The sequence below is a fragment of the Kryptolebias marmoratus genome, linkage group LG7 (assembly GCF_001649575.2).
Source record: "Kryptolebias marmoratus isolate JLee-2015 linkage group LG7, ASM164957v2, whole genome shotgun sequence".
NCBI lineage: Eukaryota > Metazoa > Chordata > Actinopteri > Cyprinodontiformes > Rivulidae > Kryptolebias > Kryptolebias marmoratus.
This window is the reverse complement of record NC_051436.1, coordinates 17,728,263-17,755,272: the sequence shown is the minus strand read 5'-3', so window position 1 is coordinate 17,755,272 and position 27,010 is coordinate 17,728,263. Positions and strand designations below refer to the sequence as shown.

Below are 27,010 nucleotides of genomic sequence, written 5' to 3'. Positions count from 1 at the left end.
TTTTTTCTTTTTCTGTACCTTTTTCAGCATCTACCTCAGTCTGCAAACTGTTCTTATATTAAAACATTTGACTCGTTCAAGAGATGGGTGCTATAACATTTATACTATTCAGAATATTGAACTTTGTTTACAAATATTTTCCATATTAAAATACACAGATATCTTCAGCATCCTTCTAACACGTTCATTTTGCTACCGATTATGCTAACTGCTAATGCTAATTCCACTGATATTAATTTTTTACTGCTAATACTACTGCCGCTCACGCTAAAACTACTAATGTCACTTCTTCTAATGCTTATTCTACTAATACTAATTCTAATAATGCTAATTCTACTCATAGTAATTCTGCTATTGCTAATGCTAAAACTACTAATGTGAATTCTGCTAAAGGCACTGCTACTAATGCTAATTCGGCTCATGCTAATACTATTACTGCTTATTCTACTACTTCTAATACTAATTCTACTAATGCAAATTGTGCTACTGCCAAGTCTAAAATACTAATGTAAACTCTACAACTGCTAATATTATTAATCTTAATTTTCTTAATGCTAATTTTGCGAATGCTAATACTATTACTTTTGGCTAGCATTTTGCTACTTTTAGCTAGTGTTTCCCAATGTTTGGCTAGTGTTTTGATACTTTAAAGTTTTGCAAGTTTTAAAAAACGTTTTGCTGCTTTTAACTTTTTGCTACTATTCTGTCTTTATATTCTGCTTCTTTTAGCTTCTGTTCCTTAAGCTTTAACAATCTGAACTGCCTGAACTGGCATTTTGATGGTCTTTCCACAGAATGTTCAACTCACAGTTGATGACGTCTCACTAACTTTTGAGCTGACGAAGTTCTTCAAACTGTTTTTACTCCCTTAACTCTACAGGTTATACACCAAAACAGGCATTTCTTTCATCTTTCACCCAATATGTCTCTTCAGTCCACCCACCCCCTTCCACAGACATTCAGTTATATTTTAGCTTAAATTATTCTCTTCAAAGTCAGGGATTGTTTTTCACTTCACATATCTCCTACATAAAACAGTAGAAAGAAAAACACTCGCATGTATGCCCATCAGAGTCTTCTGCTGCTCACAATTCAAGAACCGTTTAGATTTGGTTTGTAGTTTTCACACAACAACTGCTTGTTTAAGGCTTATTTTTCAGGCTTTTTGTTTCTGTCTGCCTCTCATTAACTTAGCATTCAAAGAATGAGAGACACAGGTGTGCAGTTACCATGGCGACCATAATGAGCCACTGGCAGCAGCTTAAACCCTTTTTTTGATCACTTGTTTCTCTTAATATATCAGAAGGTCTGCTTTTTTTTCTGAGCTCAGATTATTACAAAGTTATATTGGAATTTTGAGCAGCAGCTGCGTTGGCACCCTTCAAAATGTGATATTCTGGTTTATCTCATCCTCTGCTGACAAAGTGCTAAAGCTCCACGACAGCGGTTGGTTTTATTGATTACTTTCTAAACAAATTGTCTCGTCCCAGCAGTGAGCTGGGTTAGAAGAAACAAAGAGGCAGCCCTCACTCTGCAGAGTGGTGTCTGCTCGCCAAGCAACACAGACACAAAAACACTAGAGGACAGAGACACACATGCAGTCAGACAGAGAAAGGAGGAGCAAGCAGAGCTCCGTATGTAGACAAACAAATCCAAGTGAGAGCCTTCAGTCGTTTCAGCTCTGACTGCCTGCAGACAAAATGGAGAGATGTTTGTGTGCGCAGCAGAGGGTGCAGGGAGGGGTTTAATAACACAAAAAACACATGTCAACGACTCAACGGTGCCTCTTTCAATTTATTTAATGGTTGAATGGATTTAAGGTTAAACTTTGGGATTAGATTTTCATATTAAATGTTTCTTTTGATCTAAAAATAAGCTGTTCTTTTATTAAAATGCTAATCATTAGGCAAAAAAGCCCACTTCCCATTACTTCCTGATCTTTCTCTACTAAGAGTGTTTTTGCCCCTTGAATAGTTTTAAATATTAATGACAAGCAAAACAAAAAAATAAATAGACAACAGGGAAATTGTGGGATTTGACATTTGAGAGCTTCAGTGCAGGAACACTGAACATTAGGACATTTTTTTTATTTTTATTACTTTGGTCAGTTTCAAGTTATTGCACCCACCTTTTCTGGATTTATCTTTCACTGACAAAAGGATACAAACAAATTAGTACTTGCCTCTTTATTGTGCATCAAGATAAAGTTTCAAAATATTAGTTTTAAGTTTTATTGCCAAGTCCTTATTGAAACCATCCCATGTTTCTTTAGAAGTATTTTATTTTATTATGTTTATTTGCAGCAGCAGTCAGACTAAGGACAGCCATGTTTCTGAACACATATTTAATGGTTTCAGCTCAACGGTCCATCCAGCCTTCATACCTTCATAAGCTCAGTGTGTAAGCTCCTCCCCTGGCTCTCCTGCAGGCTCTCTCCTTTGCCTTGGCTCGAAGAGTCGTCATCTGATTAAGCAGAACAGAAATCGTGCATCAACAGAACCGTTTCCCCACACTCTGCGCCGTCTCTGATGGGCCGGTCTTAGAAGCAAATTAAAAATGTGCTGTCTGCTGACTGAGAAGACTGAACTTGAACTGGGCTGCCTCCCAGTCTCTCATCAGCAGCAGAAAAAAAAGAAATATATACCAAGCTTATTGGATTTCACTGGAATATGCTGCAGAGTGTGTTAGCAACATGCAAACGACATAAAACCAGAGGAGTTCAGCCACACAAATAACCCGTAGCTGCGGTTCTGAACATGTTTTGGATGGGATTGATTCCAGGAGATTTCTCACAGCTCAGACTGAAATCAGTCAGTTTTTTGGACAATGGTGAAACAGGATTATTGCTGCCTCAGGCGCCTTTGACGATAAATATGCGAGTGTGTGTCTTTGATGTAGGGAGAGAACATCAGACCTGCAGCGCAGTCCAGCGGCTCGGCTCCGTTCCTCTTGTCCTGGCCGGCCTCGGCGCTGCTCTGCAGAGCCTGTCGGAGCGTCACCACCCACTCCTCCATCTCTGCTTCACTGTCTGCAGCCAGGAAGTGGCTGTAGCGGTCCTGCATCTTCAGCTCGAAGCTGTTGCGCCGCATCTTAGGACTCTGAGGAAGGGATCATTCAGAAATTTTGAGCCAAGCTTTCCAGAATGTCCCCTTTTGTGGTTTCAAAAGGCCCTACAGTCAGAACAGCCTGCTACTTGGTGTTCATGTGGAGAGTTTGACTGTAAAGGGAAAGTAAAAGTTGAAGCACTTCAGGTAAGTAAATATTTCTGCCGCACTCTTTCCAACCACAGCGTCCTGCTAAGAAACTACAACGCCACAAAACACCAAACTGGAAGGGAGCAGTTAAACAGAGAAAAATAAACACACAACTATAACTAAATTAATAACAAAAAAAAAATTCTGAAAATGTTGCCTCATTCCAGTGGCTTTACAACAGTCTCTTTGAAACAAATCACATGCTCAGATGATCTAATCCTAAGATTTTGCAATTTCCCCCAGTATTGGAGCTAAACACTGAAGTCATGTGTCGGCCGCTGAGGAAAGAAGAATATAAACAGAAAACACAACCAGAGTAATAATTTGTTCTCCAGCTTGAGGCTTGTCTGTTCAGAGTAAGAGATCTAAAGACCTAAAAAGTGCAACAAACGAGTTACACAATGTGTTGGAAAATTATTGTTGTAAATATCAGTATCTTGAAGGACTGCGATAAATCATCGGCTGGTATATTTCAAGTACCATACGTTCATGTTCTGCTGCTAATAATATATTTGATCAACCCAACAGAGTATCACTGGCCTCGATGCCACACCTACTTTAAATGACAATGATGACAGACGAGATAATGGGGAGTGAGGAAAATGTGGGTTCATCCAAGCTGACATTGCCATCGCAAAAATAAACAATAATAATGCACACTGCAAGTTCTTTCAATATTGTGCAGCCTTAGTTTCACTGTTACACATCCAAGTCAAGCAGGGTAAAGTCTTAAAAGTTAAACAGTCGTCACAGTCATATTTATCTGATAGACGATCTTCCTCATGGATCAGCATTAGTTGTGGAGTTCCACAGAGTTCAGTACTTGGACCAAAGTAATCAGGTTATGCTTAAGTCTTTATATTGTACAAAATAAACTCTGTATTTACAGTTTATTTATCTGAGCGTACACGCTCCAAAGCCACTGTGTGTGTTATGAACATTTGTCTTTAAAACCATAGATAAAAGCTAAAATGAGCAAAGACCTAAAAATAGCAATAGCAAAGCTGAAAGCTTAAAAATCTCCAAACCATAGCTAAAAGCAAAGGTTAGTAAAAACCATAGCTAAAAGAAAAAAATTGCAAAACCACAGCTGAAAGTGTAAATTAACATTACAGGAGCTGAAAACAAAAATAACCAAAACTGTAGCTGAAAGGTGCAATTAGCCAACAATAACTAAAAGCAACAATTAGCAAAACATCAGCTAAAACAAAGGAGCTAAAAAGTTGCAGAAAGCTAAAATCTGCTAAACCATAGCTGAAACCTAAAACTAGCAAAGCTGCAGCTAAAACAGAAAACTAGCAAAAGCATAACTAAAAACATAACTGATCAATGCTCTAGCTGAAAACAAAAATATGCAAAACTGTAGCTGAAAGCTAAAATTAGCAAAGCTTAGCTCAAAGCTAAAATTAGAAAGACAGCAGCTAAAAGCAGCAGAAGATTATAAAAGTTTGCTGATGTAGGTTTCAGACAATAATGTTTTTAAAGGAACTGAAGAGATCTCGATGTATTAAAAGTCACACTATTCTCGATCAAGCTGACTGTTTTGATATATGAATATAGTACGAAGTATGAGGAAGTCGTTGGACTGCAAAAAACATACAGAAGAAACTGCGAACAGGAATAAAGTAGTGTTACACAGTTCTTCTTCCTCAGCTCTCTGAACTCAGCAGTCAGACCAGACCTGACCGAGGTACCAACAAGTACCACAGGCTGCAGCAGCTGCTGCAGCAAGCCGCTCATAATCTGCCAGAACAAGTCCTTTCTACCCTGGAATGCAGTAAATCTGCCCCCCCAAAAAAAAAGCAGCTCAAAGCTCCGGCAGCGTGGTGAGCCGAGGAAACACAGAGACTCTCACGAGGGCAGGAGCTCACGCCGAGAGCTAAAAAACTCACAGTGAGCGCAGGAGAGAAGTATGTACACAAAGCAGTCAGACGTACCTGAACAACATCAATGCAGGAGTCCAGGTAGATGGAGCCCTTGGTCTCCCTGAAGTTCTTCTCATCCTTGTAGGAGTTGAGGATGTAGGAGCCGTCGGGGAGCTGAGACAGGTAGAAGTACCTCCGTTTAAACACCTGCCGGTCAAACAGGAGGACAGTCAGGCAGATTTATATCCAACAACGTTTACCAACTGAGAACAGGCAAATACAGTATGGGAGGTGGCGTCTAATTAGCTTTTTGTGCTTTAAATTTTATTTCAACCCATATGAGACTACAATTAGATGGAATAAAACATCTGCTGGTGTGGCTGCAGCGTCCCCCTCCCTGACGTCCGGTACCTGCACGCTGCTGCGGTCTCATTCGCTGCAGTCAGAGAATAACAGCAGACAGGAGGCCTGCTGCTGACTCACCCTCATGGAGACAGACAGACTGCTGTTGATGTTGGCTTTCTGCAGCCAGCCCTGCTTCAGGATGCCCCCCCTCTGCGAGCACAGCGATGATGTGTCCTGATAAAAGGCAGAGCGCGGAGAAATCAGTCCGGACAGGCCGCTACACTCACCTGACTGTTTCCAGCACATTAAACATCCACACACTCAAAAGCTTCATGTTGCTGCTTCTGCCCACAGAAAGTCCTAAAAGGTTTTCTTCTTTTTTTTTTAAACAAAGGTGGCTGGATTTCTTTTCTTGTTCGTTAAAGACAATTCAAAATAAAAGTGTGGAGCTCCAAGTTTTTAAGGCGTTCTTTTGAAAACCCTAATGTTCATACTTTGAACAGAGAAGTGAAGGAAGCCATCTTTGTCCAAAAAGACCAACACTGAACAGAAGATCGGGTGTCAGGTTTTAGTGTAATCACCAAAGGGTTTCCCAAAAATGTGTACCTTCATGCATGTGACCAAATTATCCTTAATGTGGACCAGACCAACAAAGACCCTAATGACCCTCAGCAGGGAGGGGAGGGACATTGATTTTAATGAGCGTTCAGCCACTTACTACAGCTTTTGGGGCTGTCCACACAGGGAAGGTGAAGTACGGTGAGAAAACAAAGCTAGCATGGCTGTCAGTAAAAGGAAATCTAAATAATATATTCTGTAACTTTAACAGAGAAAAGGATTTTCTTTAGGTGTACCTCGCAGAATTTTCATCAAAGACCATTTTGGGTCATTTTTGGTGTAGCGTTTTTGAAGATATTTTAAGAAAAAACAAACAAAAAGACTGTTTCCATGTGAACAAGTGCCTAAAGCTTGGAAAGCAGCACTTTTCAGTTTGAATGGAGAAAGCTCCTCGGACGAAGAGCAAAGTGTCTTCAACAAACACGAAACGAAGCCCAACCATCTTTAAAAAAATACAATAAAATAAAAGACTATTAGGGTTCACCACGTCCTGGATGACTGGGAGTCTGCGCCAACATTCTGCCTGCAGCTCGACACTAAATCAGAAAAGGTTGGGATGATTTGTGTTAAAGTTGGGTCTGAGTCAGGTCAGAGCTGCCTCGGCGTCTCACTCCGTCACTCTCAGGACTTTTTGTTGGCAGAACAGTAAACACTCGTTCAGCTGAAGGACTTTAAAGAACAAAGAGGCCTTAAGAAACTAATGTGAATTACACAACCTATAACTCATGGTGGAAATGGGAGGTTCTGTACGGACTTGTGTTTCTGCTCTCACAGTACAGACAAGCCTGTTCACATTAAGATGCTGTTTTTGTCCTCTGGACGAGGCCTTTGTCCTCCAATCTGACTGGCTGGCTGCCGTCCTCCTGCAGGACGCCCACGCCCATCCTTCACTCTCCTCCCTCAGTCCAGAGCGACGCACCACCGTGAACAAATTCGGCACAGTCATCGTCGACTGCTTCTTTCTGTTTAGCTCGTATCAAATATTGAAGCTGGCAACGGGTGGTAATAAGGCCACCGTCTCCTTCCTGATGTCCTCGTCCCGGCAGTCCGGCAGCATTAAGTTAGTTAAACCTTTTCTCCGCCTGTTTATCTCAGCCATCCAGAGGGCAGAGGGAGGAGGGTCGATGAGATCTATTTATAGGCCGTATATGGCTTCTGGTTTCATAGCTCAGAGGGTCGAAACGATCGACTGACGGACCATAAGTCTCCTACGTGCTTCCCATTCTACTGTACGTGCTGGAAAACAGAGAAACGGCACAGATCGTGCGTTTGTTTCTATGTTTAGGACAGTGAGGCGTGTTTAGTAGGCTAAAATCGGAGCGGTTTTTTTTGTACCCCCTTCTGATTCTGTCAGAGAAATCCAATCTCTGAACCAGTTTTACAGAACGCCGTTAAAAGCTCTTAACGTGAACGTGGTGGTGTCTGAACCTAAACCCCTGGGTTAGCTGTGATCAATGTCTGCGGTCCTCCGCTCACCTCGTCTTTGGCGTCTTCGTCGATCTCAAACACCTGAGCTGGCAGCTTGTCTGTCTTCAGGCTTTTGCTTGAAATAAAAAAAAAACAGAAAGAAAGTCAATAAATCACTGCTCGTCCTGCTGTTCTTCGTCTTTGAGGGGGTCACCAACGTCACTTTAAAGTCCAGCTTCTTTATGAAATCATGGTTTGACCAGAACACAACAAATCATGGCCCAGTTTTTGATTTTTTGTCTTGTTTTTGTCAGAAACTCTTGAACTGAAATGTGAAAACCGTTGTTTTCTTGCACCACTGAAAGGTGCACGACAACGATAATGATGAACTTTTCTATAAGGGAGGCAGCTGTATGGATGTTTTATTGAATATTTTAAAAAGGCACTGTAAACACTTTTCTCTGCAGCCTGCAAGAGGCTTGTTGTGGGGACGCTGAAGAGGCGAATGAGGAGAAAACGTGACGGGAAGCGAAGCAACCAAAGAACAGAAAGACTGAAGCACCAGGACGCCCCAGAACTTTAACTTTATTTTAGAATTTATGCATCACATTATAATCAGTATTCTGGGCTGTATATTGTTCATCATATTACACAGTAAAGTACCTTTGATTCCCTCTCATATCCTCTGATGACTGTGACAGCAGTGAGACAACTGAACTTTTCCCAGACATTTTATGTTCAGAACTCGACAGATATTTCTATCTGTCATTCTGAAGATTGTCTTGCAATGTATCATGAATCAGAGCTGCTTTATCGTGCTTTTAATAACATTGTAGGCTGTATTTGTTATCATATATCTTACAGTTCCTCCCCATATTTACTGATGATAGTGACAGCAGTCCTAAACTTATCCCTGTGAGAATTAAAAACATCAAAGCACCAAGTGAAGGAAAATCCGCCTCAGTTTGTGCAGCAGCAGCAGATTTAGTGCTGCTTCAACATGCTGTCATGTCTTCTAGGTCACCAACCAGCAGACTAAATCTCCTGCAAATCTTCAGTGTTTGGCGGTAAAACAGCTATGCTGCGGTGCCGTTTTACACGAATTCTGAGCCTTGACCTCGTTCCCTTTCTAGATGATTTTCCTCATTTTAATCAGTCCCAGTCCTGTTGTCCCTTACCTTGGCAACATGCGGAAATCCCCAGAGTAAGCCTCGTATTTGTAGTTGATGACGTGCCAGTCGGTGTTGTACATCTTGATGCACTGTGGAGCAGAGAGAACTGGATCAGCAGCAGATACAGACAAACGGGAAGAAGTGGGACAAACTGTATACAGCTGCAGCTAAATGAGTATTTGGTTTATTGCTTAGTGAAGAAAACCTTAGCCTGATGACCATTTATGATAATAAATGAAGTCACAACAAAGCAGCAAAGATCGCGACCTTTTCACTTTCCTCTTTTTAGTTTGACTCAAGATGTTTTTATTATTATTAAAAGGGGCCAATGCAATAGTAACAACATTCCTTTTGCTACTATTCCATTTTTATTATTCTGTTTCTGTCCCAGTTTTGAGAAAAAAAAATCATTTGCAAAATATATTAAAACACACAACTCAACTGTGATTAATGTGCTGTGACTTTTAATAGCAGTACACAGTATGGTGTAGACAAAATTGGCAAAATTAAAACAAAAGAAAAGAAAAATGCCAAAAATGTCAACACAATGGGATTTTTGTAAAACCAGCCCTCCTTGGAGCTTTACGTGTAACTCAGACTTCACATTAGAAGCATCATTCAAAGTGGAAACGGTCACTGAAAGTTGGACTTTTGGCATCTTTAATAGTTTAAGTTTTATAATTTTTAGAGATTTTACCACAGATTGTTCAACTTAATGTGATGATGTCACATTCAAACTTTTAAGAAGCCTAAACTCTCCAAACCTGCTGCAAACAAACTCTTCTTGTTGCCACAGCTTTTGCACTTCTTATACAGTTTGTACATCAAAATGTGCACATTTTTGTCCTCTTTCAGCCAGTGTGTCTCTCACTGCTAGAGGACTTCTGGTTTTCTCTCAAATCCCCTCAGATTGCGGAGCACGCACATCCAAACTCCCATCGACTTCCATTGGATCTGAGCTTACAAACAGGAAATGAAGGGGCTTTTAAACATCTCATATCTTCTACATAAAACACAGTAGAGACATAAAAACAGACATCTGTGTTGACCGGGCCCTTCTGAAACTCACGGTTCAGAAATCATTTTGGTTCGACTTTTAGTTTTCACACAGTGGCTGTTTGTCTGAGGCTTACTTTCTAGTATTTATCTCTGACTGACTGTCTCGTAAAGAATGCTGTCAGGGAGTGACAGACACAGGTGTGTGGTTACCACGGTGACCCTAATGAAGCAGCATTGGCACCAAGAGACTGACATAAATGGTAACTAAACACACAGTTACAAGCTGAAAGTTAAAGCCACCGAGGACAAGCACCCCCTAGTGGCTGGCTGCTGAATTTTTAAGTCCCGCCCCTCCATGTAAACAAATGGAGCGTTTTCCTGACTAAAAAATTAAAAAATCCTCTTCAGATCATTTTTGTCTGTGTTCTGCTGTTGATTTTTGTTGAGTTATGTAGTTCTTAACTTGCTCTCATGTTTAAATATGTATTTCTTAATTTATTTAGTTTTACTGAATTATATGTCATGTTACGCTGAAATAAAATCTTGTGTAAAAATCAACAATCATATTTGTTGTTCATACAAAGATATATAAGATAACATCATTTTGTTGTTGTAGAAATAAACTAAAGCTGAGCTGTTGTTGATAACTGTCAGTTTTTCCCCTGGATTTTTACAAAGCATTAGATGTTGTTGTTGGAAATGCTCAGTTCAGTCAGACACTCACCTCTTTAGCAAACAGACTCCGGGCCTCCTGCTCGGCATTCTGAGGCACCGAGGGAACAACTGTCCTCCTCTGCCGGGAGATCTGGGACTCCTGCGTCCACACAAACACAATAACATCAACAAACAGAGACTCACAGGAGCCTGTAGACGTTAAACACGGAGACGTCTTCAACCTCTCAGGACTGAGACAAGTACACATGAAGAGAGAGGCACAGATAAACAAACAAACCAATTTCAAATTTTAGATCAGCAGAAAAACAAACTAATGAAACTGGCTTCGACTAAAAGGATGGAACCCTTAACTTAATGTTTTGTTGCCCAACTTTTAGAGGCAAACACTGAAATCAGGCTGTTTCTGAGCCTTCTGGGTTCTGCACCTGTCCACAGGTATTTTGTCCCACTCCTCATGAACAAACTGCTCCAGCTGTCTCCGGTCTGAAGGGTTCCTCCTCCAGATGTTTCAGCTCCTTCCACAGATGTTCAGCAGGATTTAGATCAGGGCTCAGAAGGCCACTTCAGAACGGTCCAAATGTTGGTTTTGGGTCATTATCCATGACCTGAGACTGAGTCCAAGCTTTCTGACTCTGAGCAGCACATTTAGATCCAGAACACCTTGATAGTCTGGAGATTTTATTGGACCCTGATCAGATTCAGGACCCCCGGTGTCAGATGCAGCAGAGCAGAACCAGAACAGAACCGAGCCTCCTACATGTTCCTCTGTAGGTACAGGGTTCTGTTCTACATATGTTTCAGTTCTGGGTCTTTGAACACAGAGCTGATGGGACTTGTTGTCAAAAAGCTCCAGTTTTGTCTCATCTGTCCAAAGGACGTTCTCCCAGAAGCTTTGTGGCTTCTCACTATGTATTTGGACAGATTAGATTCTGGCTTTTTTCTGATTTGGTGTTTTCCTCAGTCGTCTTTCATTACGTCCATTTTGGTTCAAACAGTGACTGATGGTGTGATGTAAATGTAAATAAAATGTAAAATAAATAAATAATAAGCCTACTTTGTTATTCATGAAGGGAGACATTTGTATCAAGTATCAAGTAGTATCAAGAATATAATGTACATGTAAAAAATAATAATAATAATAATAAAATAAAACAAGGAAGGCAGGGATTTTGAAATGTATTTTTTCATTAGTTTCATTAAAAAAAAAAAAAATCCCAAAATTGGGTTTCTAAACGTTTGGTCAAAACTGGAGTAAAACAGGGCTTTAGGTCAGGGGTGGGCAACCCTGGTCCTGGAGGGCCACCATCCTGCAGGTTTTACTTGTTCCTCTGCTCCAACACACCTGATTTGAATCAATGGATGATTGATCCATTCTTGGTCTCACTGATGACGATCTGTTAATCCTTATATCTGACTGATACTGACCCTCTTCAATCCTGCAAAAGCAGCAAGGGTGGACTTAGTTTTTCACCGAGGTCTTTTCCATTTTGGCTTTGTTTTTGTTTAATTAAAAAAAATACATGGTGTTGGTTGTGTGATTTTATATATGAGGCTAGATTTAAAAAAAATTTTAAATACTGGTAAAACCAGATCATTATTCCTCTGTTGTTGTTGTTGTTGTTGTTTGTACATAAAACCCTAGAAATCCAAGAGGGTGGACTTTCTTTTTCCTCGTGACTGTGTTTACAACTTCTAGAAAAAAGACAGGCTGCCATCCAGATGGCCTTTTATTTATTTATTTATTTTTCACAGAAGGCCATGCTTAATAAGAAAAACAATACCAAACCACATTCTGCGTGTGTTCCAGCAGTTTTGTTTTGCAATAAAAGTACAGACACGAAACTGGCCTCTCTGCATGTCAGACGTGAAAACATTTTGGAGCATAATTAAAGAACACGCCGAGCTTCTCAAATTCTAAACCAATCAGAAATTAGACCGTCAGGTTCAGACATGCAGTAGATTTGCAAATGCACCACATTCAGTGTTTAAACTAATTTAGAGGCTTATTCTGCAAACATCGGTGTGACTATCATCAAAAAACCCTTTTTAAACTCCGGTTAGGAGGAGAAACCGTCCGAAACGCTGCGACTCTGTGAGTGAGGATGTCATGTTGGTGATCTGACAGGAAGCCGGACCCCAGAGGGAAAGAGCAGAAACTCACTGAGAAGTCGTCGACGGGGCAGAGCAGCAGGTCTCTGTGGGGGTCGCTGTGGATCTGAGCCTTCCTCTGAAACACCACGGCCTCGTAGTCGAGCGGTTCGATGATCTTCGGCTGCTCCTGAGAGGGGGACAGAGAGGTCCGTCACCTCCAAGCAAACAAACAAACTATTTCCTCTGTAATCTCTTATCAGATGGGTTTGTTCACCAGTTTACGGCAAAACCACAACAAATCAGGAGCTCGGCAGACGGACTCAAAGACTTGTCTGGGTGAGCAATTTTATACAAAGAGAGCATGAAATGTACAGAAACGATTCAGAGCGTTCCTTGAAGGACTACGCACCACGTGTTGTCTTTCATGCCAGAGTTTTACATTCAGATCATCTTATGTTGAGAAATGATGGAGTTGCAGCCGTTTGTACTAAATTTTACCTCAGTATCTGCAAAACCAAGTTACGGACACTTTTGTGTTTTCTAAGTTCAGTTGGCTGTGGCGGCCATCTTAAATTGAGTTGACTCCAAAAGTTAATCAGATCTAGATGTACATCCAGTGATTGTTTCCTGAAAGTTTCATTCAATATTGTCCAGTGGTTCATAAGACAGTTTGCAAACAGACACACAAGGACGAGGACACGGGCAACAACTTCGCCTCTCAGCAGCGGGTGATAAAATGCAAGAAGGGGACGAAAATGAGCACAAGTAGTCTCACACACACACACACACACAAAAAGGGTTTGTATCACATGCCGCAGCTTAATAAGACCACTTCCTGTTTTGAGTTTCATAGAGAAGTGGATGATATGAAATGCGGCTTGTGTCTTAAAGAGACCTCCAGGCTGCATTTCAATGTGATCACAAGTAAAGACCTAAACCAAGAGGAGGTCCTGATTTCATGTCGAGGAGGTGCCAGCCGAAGCTGAGCATAGACAGACACTGGCAGCAGCTCGGCTGTGAGCCTCGGACCGAGCTGAGAGCAGATGGGCCGCTTCGCACTGAACAAAAGGCTGAGGCCCGCTCTGCAGCTGGGAGGACAAGTCTGAGTGATTTCTTTTTTTTTCCGCCTCGTGCTCCGTCATGTTTCCGTGTAAGTGTCGCACAGCTGAGCGGCGCAGCTTCAAAGGGGGCCCTGTTGAAAACCATTAAAGCAAATGTTTCACCTTCACCTGACCCTTAGCTGCGCAGTATGACCAAATGATAGCGTTTGGTATGGTTGATCATAGGGGTGCAGAAAGAAAAAAATCGATTCTATAGAGAATCACAATTCCTAGACCTGGGAATTCTGAATTGATTCAAAATGCTCGAAATTCAATTTTAAAATAATAATAAATACACTTTCAGTGTCTATAAATCAGAGTTCAGTGTTTTTGTGCAGACTTGCACAGACTGACATGTTGTTTAAGATTTGACAAATATAAATGCTCTTTGGTTAAGACAGCAAAGTCTTTATTCTGTTTTAGAGATTTATAAAACATATGGACTATGACTGTAAAGTCTGTTTTTTAGTTTCAGTCAAAGGTCAGTGCACTATGGTAGACCGAAGTCTGCTTCATTTTTCAAAAAAATTATACTTTGAATAATTCTTTAATTTTTTTTTAAACGAGAAAAAGCCAGGCAGCTAAGCTAACCTAATACGGGTCATTAAAGTTATAGAATTGTTTGCAAAAACCTAATTTTGTTTAAATATAACATGTTGACACAGTATGGAACATTTATAGAATCATTTTGAATTTATGTTTCTTTTTGTTTACACTGTCCTTTCCTCTTGTCAGTCACATAATTTAAACATAATCTCTAAACCAGATCTTTAGAGTAGAAAAATTGGTTTCTGAATCAAATCGTGACCCTAAAAATCGGAATCATATCGAATCGCTAGATTTGCACCTCTAGTTGATACTGACACTCTGATGTTTGACATTTAGACTAAAGAGAAAAATGAGAAGTCAACAGAGCACTGCAAGGATGGGTGGGTGTAAGCTACTAACAATGTGGACGAACTTAATGTGATAAAGTCAAGGCTGTGACTGAGCTCAGGTTTTACTTGTAAAGCAGGTTTTACTTGACTTTGATGCAGCCTTGGACAGAGCTGCCTGTCATTCTTCTTCATTCTTCAAACTGATTGTTATCTCTTGAATCTTATCTCACAGGCAGGGGTTGTCCTGCGCAAGTATTGAACAGAGTTTATGTAAATGGAGTTCCACAGGGCAGAGTCTTTGGTCCAATACTTTTACCCTCTTGAAGCAGTAGGTCTGCGATCAGCGTCGCCGTCTCGTAATCCTGAAGCTCCAGGTTCGAGCCCAGGTTGAGTCAGGAAGGGCATCCAGCGTAAAACAATCGGCAAATCTTACATGCAAGTTCGCTCGCTGTAGCGACCCCTGCAGGAGGGAAGAAACGAAGGAAAGACTAAAGGTAGTTTCTCACCTGGCTGCAACTTGTAAAACTGTATTCCCGGCCGTGCACATTATTCCATTGCCCATCTTCACCTTCACTGTATCCACCTCAGCTCCCACTTTACGACTTAACAGACTGGAGCAGACTTTTAAACTTAAAGGGATAGTTCAGACAACTTTGAAGTGATGTTCTGTCTTATAGTTGTCAACTGTTAGTATCAGTCAACATCAGTCATAGAGCACCTACTATGAAGAAAGAGGCAAAAGTCTTCATCCAGGCTAGGCTAATGGCTAGTCAACCGAGAGCCAGTTTTTTAATTGTTTCACATGGAGCTGATGTCCATTTTCAGCTGTCCCCAACAGGGGACACACCCTGGACAGGTCTCCAGTCCATCACAGGGACACATGGAGACAAACAACCATTCATACTCTCACTCTCCCCTAGGGACAATTTAGTTCCCAGTTAACCTAACATGCATGTTTTTGGTCTGTGGGAGGAAACCCACGTGAGCACAGGGTGAACATGTAAACTCCCCCGGGCAGAAAGGTGATCCTGCGACCTCCTCGCTGGGTTCCATGTCTTCTCCATTTACAGGCTCGATTTAAGGGATTCCTCCACCCTACAGGCCTGGCAGTAATCAAGCCGAGGGGAGCGATGAACTTTTTACAAATGGTGTTCTCCAAATAAAGTGCGATGACTAAACTGAACAACTGACTGATGGGTTAAAAAAAAAAGTCTGAAAACCTCTCCGCAAACCTGTTTCCTGGTTTGATTTCTGTTCACACACTGAGTGAAATATTCAAAGCAAAGAAGTAGGATATCATTTGCATCATTTCATGCTCAGCTACTTCCATGTCAGCCACTATTTCTGATATATCAGCCGATTTTGCAGCTCCTCTAGCAGCACAAAGCAAACAATCACTGTGACACGTTTGTTGCTGCAAACTATTAGTTCCGTTATTCAGAGGTGGTTAGAAAGACATTGTGGAACATGCTGATGGCTGGGAAAGCTGCTCATGGAAAGAAGCTTTTCCAACCTGTAATTTGGCCTGCAAAATAAGGTGGTTTCATGCGCTCCCTGCAAACTTTTTCCACTGAAAACTCTGCCTCCCGTGTTTGTCCACATAAACCTCGTGTCTCGAAGCACAAATCCGACAGAGAAATCTGAATGAAGCATCGATATGGGAAGATTTTTGCACCACCTCGGCGTCGCACTTCGACACGAGCAGAAAGGGCAGAGCCCAGCCCTGACGGGTCTGCTGAAACCATTACGCCACGGCTGCGACGCCCCTGCACCCGGCACGGCAGCTCTGCTTCCTGTCATGTGCAAGGGACCGCAGCGCAACAAGTTAGCAGCACACCAACGCAACAGCGTCACCTTAGAGAGAGAGAGAGAGGCAGGCGGGCGGGCGAGAGGAAGACGCAAAGAGAGAAGGAAAGACAAAAAAATAAAAAAGAGAGTGAGTTCTGCTTTCACAGAAGGAAGCAGCAGCTGAGGAACAGTTTACGGCCTCGCAGATTGAGAAACGAACTGAGAGATGCTGCAAGGCCCCAACACTTGGGTGGGACCGAACACTGAGACACTGAGAGACACTGAGAGACACTTTCCAATTGGCAGGCTGCCACCATGTCTCATACGTCCTTCTTTCAACCATCAGCCTGGAAGCGGAACAGTCCAACCCAATCAGTGAGCAGACGACAGAACCCCCGGCCCTCCTCCAGAGGACGACGCTGTTCGCGAGGCTGCCGTTTCCAGATGTCTGTGTCCCATTACAGCCCCGCAGATCTGAGGAACTCGTCAGAGTTTTAACCCGGCAGCTCCACGCAGCACGAATGTCCCTCAGCTGACCCCCCCCCCTCTAAGTGCTCCAGTCTGGGCGAGGGAGCTGCACACAAGTGAAACTCATTTAAAGATGTCCTGAAAGCCCCTTTAATCCCAGCAGTGCTTCCTTTTTTTAATGCCTAAACCAACCCCCTGTTTACAGAGAAATGATGTTTGTATAAGAAGACAAATAACCATTTTTTCTGGCTGTCTGACATTAAATCAGACTAAATCATTCAGAATTCCCCAGCATTATTTCTGTTTATCAAATGCCCAAATAAGAAAGGAAATATTTTTTTATTATGTTTTTCAAAGTCACAAGTTTACATACACTAAGATTACTGTGTCTAAAGAATTTGGGAAAGCCCAGTTGATGATGTCATGGCTTTGGAAGCTTTTGATTGGTTGGTTGACAACTTGTGAGTTAATCAGAGGGACACCTGTGGATGTATTTTAAGGCACACCTCAAACACTCTGCTTCTTTATGTGACATCAGGGGAAAATTCAGCCAAGATATCAGGAAGAGAATTGTTGACCTCCACAGCTCTGGTTCCTCCTCGGCTGAAGGTTCATCTGTTCTAACATTTATCCACAAGTAGGAACACCAGGAGAACGTCCTGCCATCAGACACGGTTCTGTGTTCCTGAGAGGAACGTGTTTTACTGTTAATATGTGTGAATCAACACCAAAACAAGCTGCTGCTGAAGCTGCTCAGAGAAACAACATGAGCTGAAAGGAAACTCAGAGAGGAGGAAGTCCTGACTCCTAAACAACATCAAAAACAGATTACAGTTTGTAAATAAAGACAGGGACAAAGAGCTTCATGTTAGAGACATGTCCTGGGGTCTGAGGAAAAAACCATAATGTTTGACCATAATGACTGTCGTTATATTTGGAGGAAAAAGGCGGAAGCTTGAACCATTAACTGTGAACTACGGGGGTGGCAGCATCATGATATGGGCTGTTTCGCTTCAGGAGGGACTGGTTCATGAAATAGATGACATCATGAGGAAAAAAGATCATGTAGAAATATTGAAGCAACATCTGAAGACATCAGTCAGGAAGTTAAAGTTGGACACAGATGGGTCTTCAGACGGACAATGTCCCTCAGCAGACAGCCTAATTAGTCACAAAATGGCTTCAGGACAACTAAGTCAATGTTTTGGAGTGGCCGTCACAAAGACCTGATCTATGTCTCAGACGATTTGTGGGCTGAGGTGAAATGTGAGGCAGCAAACTCATGACTTTGAAGAAAGTTTAAAAAAATAATAATTATCTCTCAATATTCAGGCATTTAACAAACAGAAATCATTTTAGGAATCATAATTAACCTAAAACAGGAAAGGTTTAGTTTGATTTAATGTCAAACTGAGAATGAAAATGGTTATTTGTGTTTTCATACCGTGTGTGTAAACATCTGGTTTGAACTGTATATTTAGTTCTGAAACTAAAGTTACAAACTGAAAATAAAAACTACTCACATGAAAAAGTCATATTTTTTATTTCCTCCTCCAAGGAGGTTATGTTTTAGGTGTTTGTTTGTCTGTTAGTAAGATTACTGAAAATCTAATGAGCAGATTTTTGATGAAGTTTCCAGGAAATGTTGGGGTTGTCACAAAAAAGTGATTAAACTTTGGTGGAGATCCGGATCACGATTTAACTGCTACAAGTTCTTCACGACCCTATGACCTTGGCGGAGGTCTCTGCTCTCCGAGTGTTTCTAGTTTAAAGTGACTCAGAAGTTACCCCCCCCTAATTCCTAGAAGGAATTAAGACAAAAGGAGCTCCAGCATGGAGGCCAAACCTTCTGTCACTCTGACAAACTTCAGAGATTGAAGAAGTGAAAAGTGAAGCCACAGAGAGGAAGCGCCGTCACAACATGCCTGAGGGAATCCCCCATGTGAGAGCGCCGGCCGTCCAGCCTCCACAAAACACCCATTTGTTTCCTAACAGCAAGCTGGCCAGAAAACAATCAGCCTGAGCCCGCTTCTGCAGGGAGTATACACACACACACACACACACACACCGAGCGCTCCAAACACTGTTGCAGGGAACACAGCCTCGTCACAAGGTTATTCCACTGGGAAATTCTCTGTCACACTCCTCAAGATGATCATCATAAGACTGCACCAAAAACAAGTTTTCTCTCAGATCTGCAGCCTGTCGGTCAGTCAGAGGGAACCAGATATAAGTACACACAAACACAGACGTTAAACCACTGATTTACTGACATATAAATCCTTACACACACATACACACATGCGCTCACACACCCACACCCACACATACACACACACAGAAAGAAGTGCTGGATCAGCAGGATCCTAAAAGCCATTCATCTGAAGCTGCTGCATCTAATCCCTGCTGATGACTGCAGCCAGTTCTGCTCTCCTGCTTTCCACAACCATCGCCCCACTTTAAACTCCACAACCATCATCCTAACACTAAACTCCACAACCATCACCCTGACTCTAAACTCCACAACCATCATCTTGAATCTAAACTCCACAACCATCACCCTGACTCTAAACTCAACATCTCTAAACTCCACAACCATCCTGGGCTTCCTGAGGACATTTCCAGCAGGAACAAGGAGGTGAACATGCAGCACAGGAAGCCATGCTGCAGCAGCTGTTCAACAAAAGGAGCCCCACAAAACTAGAAGCCAAGAAAACACGTGTCCGGGGACAAAGTCACCCTGTTTCAGACAGGCAGCTAATTCACAGGAAGGCGGGAAACCAAATGGAGGTGAATTATAAACCCGTCTTCCCTCTTTTATCACCTGCAGCAGCTGCAGCCCGGAGGAGGCAGCAGGGGCCAACATGAAGCCCGCAGTGAGTCACACGGCAGCGGGGGGACGGGGACAAGGAGACAGAGGTGACTGAAAACCCGGACAAAAGCACCACCTGGGACAGTCTGACGCGGTGTGTTTGGGTTCTGTGACAGTAGGACGGAGGGGAGCGGAGTTAGCACGCTAACAGGTCGGACGGAGTGCCCTCTCCGCTCGGACTCACCATCAGCTCCACGGTCGTCCTCACAGCCTCCGACACGCTCTGCCGGACCTCCGCCGCCGTCCCGGGCTTGCTGAGCCGCTTGGTGAATTTCCGCACCTCGGACATGATGGTGGTGGTGGTGGTGGCGCCCCGCCGGATAAAATCCACTGGTTTGAATTTGGAGCCGGTGTGAATGTGAGCATGCCGCGCCGCGGAAGGACGGAGCGGCGGCGCTGACAGACAGAGACAGATGTGGGCCGAGGCGGGGCTGCTGCTGCTGATGGAGGAAGGGGGAGGAGGGAGGAGGGAGGAGGAGGAGGATGGTGATGGTGGAGGTGGTGATGTGGAGACGAGGCAGAGAGGGGAGTATCAACCGCGAGATGTTTCACTCCCTCTCACTTCCGTTTGTTTGAGGGAGGCAGGCTTCACAAAGATCGTCAATGAACGAAGACGGTTAACCAGTCCTGTTTTTAATAGGCTGGGTAAACGCTGAGTCTAAAAAGCTTTGATAAGCAGAAATTCTGCTCATATTATAGGTTTTTAATTAAACTGTCAAAAAGTAATCATTGGATGTACATCTACAACTGAATAAAATTTAGAATCAGTCCAATTCAAGATGGCTAATATAGCTTTTCTGACCTGATCAATCACAAAAATGGCTCAAACTCAGTGAATTTTACAGATAATAATCTAAAATTTTGTGTTGTTGTAGCTGAGAGTTACCTCCAACACATACCCCAAGCAGTAACTGGTTGCATAAAATCTGTTTGTCAATTTTTGCCATTAACTGGAGTCAACTCTGTATGTCTGTTAGCAAAAATCAATCCAATTCAAGATGGCTCCACTGTGGGTCACAAAACACCAAGTCCAGAAATAATCTCCAGAAATCAAACAAAGAAAAATAAAACTTCTATAGACATATTTTGGCTATTGATACAAAACATAAAATCAATAAGGGTAAATCGAAAATATGGTATAATATGAGTTTAAGCTATTTGCACGGTCATTATTTCTGTATAAACATTTTACTAAAGTCTGTGTATTTCAACTAATAATATTTTGGGGTCATAAATCTAGGCCATTGTTATCTTCAAGGTCAGAAGTTACAAAGTTTGGGAACTACTGGTTTTAGATCATAAGGCAAAGGTTGACCTGTTAAAATTGATGGCACATTGCCCTCTTGTGGATTGTGCTGCAAACTGCAGGTAAAAAAATGCACCAAAGAGCCTTCATTATTCTCCTTTATTAGAATATAAAGCTTGCTGCGTTTTTATCATCAGGAAGTTTAAACACTTCTAAAAAAGCACAAGTTCTAGTAGTTTACATATTTTAGGCCAAAGTTTTAGACAATAATTTAGAAGAGGCACTGTTTACTGTCCATAAATCTGGGAATTAAGAGTGCAATGTTTATCAAAATAACAAAAACAACTTCTGACTCTACAGGCCTTAGTTGGCAGGCTAAAGCTTAAAGGTCATAACAGGAAGACTAGAAAAAGATGTGACAAGTGTGGCTCGTCAGGAAAGGTCGCAGGAGAATGCCTCTTCGTTTCAGGGTGGTTCAGATTCACCTGAATGAACCACAAGACTTCTAGTTTAAAGTCCTAAGTAGAGATGTTTACCCATAATGCACAGCACCATGTTATCCGGAGCATGTGCAGATCCTGCAGGCTTCATTTCCTGACAACATTTGGTCTGGTATGATGCATGTCGACGGTTTGGAGAAAATCAGACACCTCGTAGCAGCTGTCAGCATGGTGGTGGAGGGCTGATGATTTGAGCTCCTTGCAGTCACTGATTCAACATTAGCTCCTCTTTAAATCAAAGAATTATGGAGTCAAATGGGCAGATAAAGTTAGGCAAAAACTGAGTTAGGAGACAGGTTAACGATTATAAAAGTCTACAACGGAACAGCTAAAAACAAAGTTGCCGCAAAGACCCAAAATCCAGATCTCAACCTGACTGAGGTGCTGTGGTGGGAAATAAGACCTGGGCATAAACAAATGTCCATAAATCACAAGAAACGGAACTCTGGATAAAAGCATCAATTACATATATTAATCATCTGTATCACAATTAATCTTCTTCAAATAATTCCACTAAAGGTCAAGGGAAAATTTCTCAGAAAAAAATATCTGAAGAATTGTGAGAAACTAGAGTGTCTGAGAAAACAGAGCCTGGCCGATGGTTAAATGAACCCTCTGTGACACGGGCTTTTATTTGAACGGAAACATATCCGGGACATAACCTAATCACCCTGCATCGGGAGGTGTTTACACGTACAAACAGGATTCTTTTTATAAATGACTTCTTTCACACAGCTGCAAATGAGACATGTCCCTAAACTGTAGGGTCACTCGTATTTCTCAGGGCATCTGGTGGTCACAGCGCTCCGGTTTTTACATTTTCGATCCAGGTTTATGGATAACCAAACCCAAATGAGGTGAGGCGGTAAACGAGAACCCCGTTTTGCTTTTTATGCAAGGTTTAGTCAGGCTAAAGCTATGCTGCTTTCTCACAGCTGCCAGAGAAAAGCTGGGAACAGAAAAGTTCAGATGAATTAACGTGACTCAGGCAGCAAGCCTTCTGAGTCACAGAAATTACGTTATAAACCTAAAGGAACCTCCGTCTTTATGAAGAATGACTAGAAAATGTCTAAAGCGAGGAAGAGTTTCAGTGCAGTCGCTCAAAATCCCAACACAATTAAATAAAAAACTAAGCGTTTTGATGTATGAACTGGATAAAAAGTGTAAAGAGAACCAAGATTAAAAGACATGTTAAAGCTGCCTCATTAGGATCACCATGGTAACCACACACACACACACGTGTCTGTCACTCCCTGACTGTTGTCAGGCTGAAAATAAGCCCCAAACAAGCAGCCGCTGAGTGAAAACTATAAGTCAGATATTGAAAGCTCTTAAATTGTGAGCGGCAGAAGACTCTGACGCTCACACATGTGAATCTTTGTTTCTATAATGTTTTATGTCGGAGACATGACAGGTGAAATAAACCGCTCACTTCCTGTTCTAAAGAGAAAAGTCAGCTGATAAGCAACAATCGCCAATCAGGGCTTGGCTGTGCAAAATCTGTCAAAGTCCTAAATCTTAAACCACAATAGACCTTCTTCTTCTTCTTTTTGTTTTATGGCGGTTTGCAAACAACTTATAGGTGCATTACCGCCACCTTCCAGACTGAAGTATAGATTAGATGTCTTATCCCTATAATCTTCCCATAATACCTGATTTCCTAAGGAAACTAAAAATGCAATTAAATATGAAATCCTCAGACGATCTTTGCAGCAAATTTTTAATATCTAAATTATTTTTATATCTATTTAACTCTCTGATTAACACCTCTCTTTCCCTACTATACTTATTACACTCTAGAAAAATATGCTGCACTGTTTCCGACTCTCCACAATAACTACACAAACCTGTATTATGTTTATTAATTATTTTCAAAGTACTATTTAATACTATTTAGTATTTTCTATTCCTATTACCTTCTCTACATTCCCCTACTTTTCTTTGAATGCTATAATAAAATCTTGCCTTTTCTTCTCTATCCCATAATTCCTGCCATTTCTTTTTAATATATAAAAATTTACTTATACTTTTGACCTCATTTCTGCTTATTTTGATATTTACCTCAACACTATCCCTTCTCACTGCACTCTTTGCAAACTTATCCGCTAACTCATTTCATACTATTCCAATATGAGCAGGAATCCAAATGAATTTAACCCTGGATCCATACTTTTTAATTCTAAAAATTGATTGATTCATATTCAATATGATATCTTGTCTCGTTTCTGAATTCAGCTCTAAAATACTTATTAATGCACTACTTGAATCTGAACAAATCAATATTTTCTTCTTTCTCGTTTCCTCACACCATTCTAGAGCCATTAATATAGCCATTAGCTCACCTGTATAGACTGTCATTCTATTTGTTACTCTTTTATTTTTCATAATATTTAGGTCCGGAATTATAAACACAATAGACCTTTTTCACTCTTCCGCGTTATAAAGCGGAAGTGGTGCGCAACAACTTCCGGTGGCTATAGCATTAGCAGTAGACAGTGAGAAAAATGGCTCAGTCTCGTCGCGGTTGTTTTTGTTCAGTTCCTGGTTGTTCTTGCGGGGCAAGAAAACAACCGTATCTGTCCTACCATGCTTTCCCAACGGACCCAGACCAAAAGAGGCAGTGGGTCCAAGCGATCAGACGAGATGAGGGTCCCGACTTCCGCATAAAGCCAGGAAGCACTTTCGTATGCAGCCGGCACTTCATGCAGGAGGATTTTGTTCGCGGATCCACCATCAGCCGCCTTAAAAGTGGAGCTGTTCCTTCTCGCTTCACCTGGAACAATTTCACCGCAGCAGCGAAGAGGGAGTCTGCTTTTGAGAGGGCTCGGAAACGGCAGCTTGTCCTCTCACAGAAAGCTAGCCAAGCTGAAGCTGCTAACGCGGACCACGATTATGTGGCGCATCCACCCACAGGTAAATATCAAATTAAGATGGTATATTGTATAAATTTGTCATATAAGATAATTAGTAAAATATAGTCTATAGTATATATATATATATATATATATATATATATATATATATATATATATATNTTTTTACTTTATTAAAATTAGTTTAATTTTACAATGAATCTGCACATTGGGTTCGTGTCCGTCATCTCCACCGAACATGACAGTGTGTAGTTATATCAGTCAATGGCTTCATACATACATGCACCGATCTTCACAAAAATAATGTCACAGTAGCTCAATAATTAAAACAATCTTGCTAACAGTATTATCTTGCTATTTTATTTTGTGGTTTTACAGGTGCACTTGATGAAGCACTGGATTACATCAAGGAGTTGGAAGCCAGACTACAGAAAGTGGATTTGTCTCCCACACTTTTTGATCGTTACTGTGCCTCTGATGACCAGATCCGGTTCTACACCAAATTTCCATCTGTGCGTGTGTTCCGGGTCTTCTGGGAGTCCATTGCACCATCTGCATCCTGCATTGTGTACTGGACCAGAGCGCAGAAACTTGGACAGGAAGCATGTGCTGAATCCAGCCCTGGCCGCTGCATGCCTTTGATCGATGAGTTCCTGATGTACTCATTCAGGGTTGCAGTGGGCATGAAGGAGCAGCTTATTGCTGACATGTTTAAAGTCAGCATTGCTACTGTCAGCCGAGTGACCATCACCTGGGCCAACTACCTTTTCATTGTGTTCTCTTCCATCAACATGTGGATTAGTCGTGAGAAGGTAAAAGCCAGTATGCCTCAGAGATTCCTAAAGTTCTCTCCAAACGTACGTGTCATCTTGGACTGCACAGAAGTTGCTCTGGAGACCGCATCCTCCCTCACATTACAGTCTGAAACCTTCTCTGCCTACAAGAACGGCACCACTCTGAAAGGGCTGATCGGAGTTGCTCCCTGTGGGTTGGTGACGTTCATTTCAGCGTTGTACACAGGCTGCATCTCTGACAAGGAAATCACAAAGGTCAGTGGAATCCTTCCTCTGCTTGAGCCAGGGGATGAAGTCATGGCAGATAAAGGCTTCCTCATTCAGGACCTCCTTCATGAAGTTGAAGCCAAACTCACCATTCCACCATGTAGACATCCTTGTCAGGTCAGCAAGAAGGAGACGGAGGAGACCCAAGCCATTGCTCGGCTGCGGATCATTGGGGAGCAAGCAATCGCCAGGATCAAGTCCTACCACATCTGGGATTCTCCGGTGCCACTCACTTTAATTGGAAATGTCAATCAGATCTGGCTCAACTGTTGTGTTCTGGCAAATTATCAAGGCCCATTTTGTTTTGCTGAATAAAGTATTTATGTATGTACATTTTTCTAGTGTTATGTAAATAGTTACTTAAATGTTTTTAATTCTTTCAAATATTCAATTAAAACACACTTGAGCAGCATACTACACTGTTTGTTTGTTGTTTTTTTTTAATTTGTGGATTGATTTAGTTGAATTGCAAAGGAAAAACTGCAAAAACAAAAAAGGTTAACTATTTAAGGTAACATTTTATAACTACACTATACATTGATAGAGGATTATGCTGCAAATGAATATCCATAAAATCAAATATTTAGGGAGTACAACCTTACCAAAAAGCATTTGTAACACATAAATTACAAGACAACATACAAACAAATTGTTCAATTTCATGTAAAAGAACTTGGTACTTTATTGTATTTTTTTCATGAGTAACCAAACTATTTACAAACTATTACGATACTAAGCTATTGACAGCATTATTGCATTGACATAAAGACATCGATGAAGGTGTTAAAGTAAAACATGTCCAGTTTTGATTTCATCTGAGCAATGAAAGACTCATCACGCCATACCCGCTCAACGGTTATTGTTGTAAGCGTGTCAGTGACAAAGTTGCACCATTCCAATCCAGTGGTTGCCAGCTGACCCTGTACCTGCCAGAAGTATGCGTGTGAACGCCTCAGACATGCATGGCCATTAGGAACCTTGAGGTGAGCAACCTGGGACACATCATTCTTCGTACTGCTTTTAACCTCAACCAGTCCAAATGGGGGTGATTCTGATGGGTCATACATCTTGCCATCTGGAGTTGCACCAAGATATGGTGTGTCAGGGTGAACGATGAATCCCACAGGGAGCACGTTGACAGTTATACCTGTGTAAGCTCTGTAAAGTGTGGAGTGCAGGCATCTTTTCCCCACAGTTTTGGGCTTTCGCACCACCACCTCGCTGGCAGGTTCAGGATGGATCCCCTTAAAAGAAAAATATGTCAAATAAACTAAAAAATACATAAATAAAGGTTAAAGGACAGGTGAGCATTTTGCTAGGACACAGTGGGACAGATTTGTGAGAGTTAAGATTTGTACTTAACTCATAAATGCTACTAATTGATACTCGTTGAGCCTGCATTTCATTTCATTACCTACAAAAACAAACTATTCCAAACAAGTTATGAGAGAAAAAATGTATTTCACACAAGTAATATTGAGATGACAAATTTTGCATGGGACTAATATTATACTGGTGAGAAAGGAGCCTAAATGGCTCTGCAGCACGGTCAAAAGAGGAATAGGTGGCCACCATTGCTATATTGTTGTTATGATAAATGTTATAATGATATTTGATAAATGATATAACAGGAAAAAAATGTGTTCCACTCTCCTTTGATTTATTTTTTTACCTGTGTTCTTGGTCTGTGCCATCTTTGTACATCACTCGTGCAGGCCAGTGCAGGAGGAACAGCTGGAAGCTGGAGCGGGGAGTAGTGTGCAGTCTGGTAAAGAAGTGCAACTACATGATTGCAAAA

At 41.6% G+C, this 27,010-nt stretch overlaps 2 protein-coding genes across 4 annotated transcripts in view; one reads left to right on the top strand and one right to left on the bottom strand.

The window, feature by feature from the left end:
* Window positions 1-19,966, bottom strand: part of dock11 (dedicator of cytokinesis 11) — an 87,542-nt gene extending 67,576 nt beyond the window's left edge. For 2 of the 3 annotated variants that reach the window (XM_017439734.3, XM_017439735.3), the window contains exons 1-9: window positions 19,717-19,965; window positions 12,497-12,613; window positions 10,385-10,474; window positions 8,668-8,750; window positions 7,559-7,625; window positions 5,603-5,698; window positions 5,192-5,326; window positions 2,915-3,098; window positions 2,384-2,463 (exon numbers count right to left, since the gene is read on the bottom strand). In XM_017439734.3, coding sequence (XP_017295223.1) covers window positions 2,384-2,463; window positions 2,915-3,098; window positions 5,192-5,326; window positions 5,603-5,698; window positions 7,559-7,625; window positions 8,668-8,750; window positions 10,385-10,474; window positions 12,497-12,613; window positions 19,717-19,821 — 957 coding nt within the window. In that variant the 5' untranslated portion in view covers window positions 19,822-19,965. Of the gene's footprint in view, window positions 1-2,383; window positions 2,464-2,914; window positions 3,099-5,191; window positions 5,327-5,602; window positions 5,699-7,558; window positions 7,626-8,667; window positions 8,751-10,384; window positions 10,475-12,496; window positions 12,614-19,716 lie in introns of all 3 variants that reach the window. The other variant, XM_017439736.3, reaches the window with a different exon arrangement.
* Window positions 19,967-23,760: 3,794 nt separating this feature from the next.
* Window positions 23,761-25,618, top strand: LOC112449844. The gene is made up of 2 exons (XM_025002422.2): window positions 23,761-24,191; window positions 24,530-25,618. The coding sequence occupies exons 1-2, from the start codon at window positions 23,783-23,785 to the stop codon at window positions 25,525-25,527; spliced, it is 1,407 nt and encodes a 468-aa protein (XP_024858190.1). The 5' UTR covers window positions 23,761-23,782; the 3' UTR covers window positions 25,528-25,618.
* Window positions 25,619-27,010: the final 1,392 nt, after the last annotated feature.

What these genes read in the sequence shown, in the direction of transcription:
- LOC112449844 (XM_025002422.2), top strand. Translation starts at nt 23,783, where the DNA reads ATGGCTCAGTCTCGTCGCGGTTGTTTTTGTTCAGTTCCTGGTTGTTCT. An exon ending in TGTGGCGCATCCACCCACAG is followed by an intron (nt 24,192 to 24,529) that starts GTAAATATCAAA and finishes GTGGTTTTACAG; the next exon opens with GTGCACTTGATGAAGCACTG.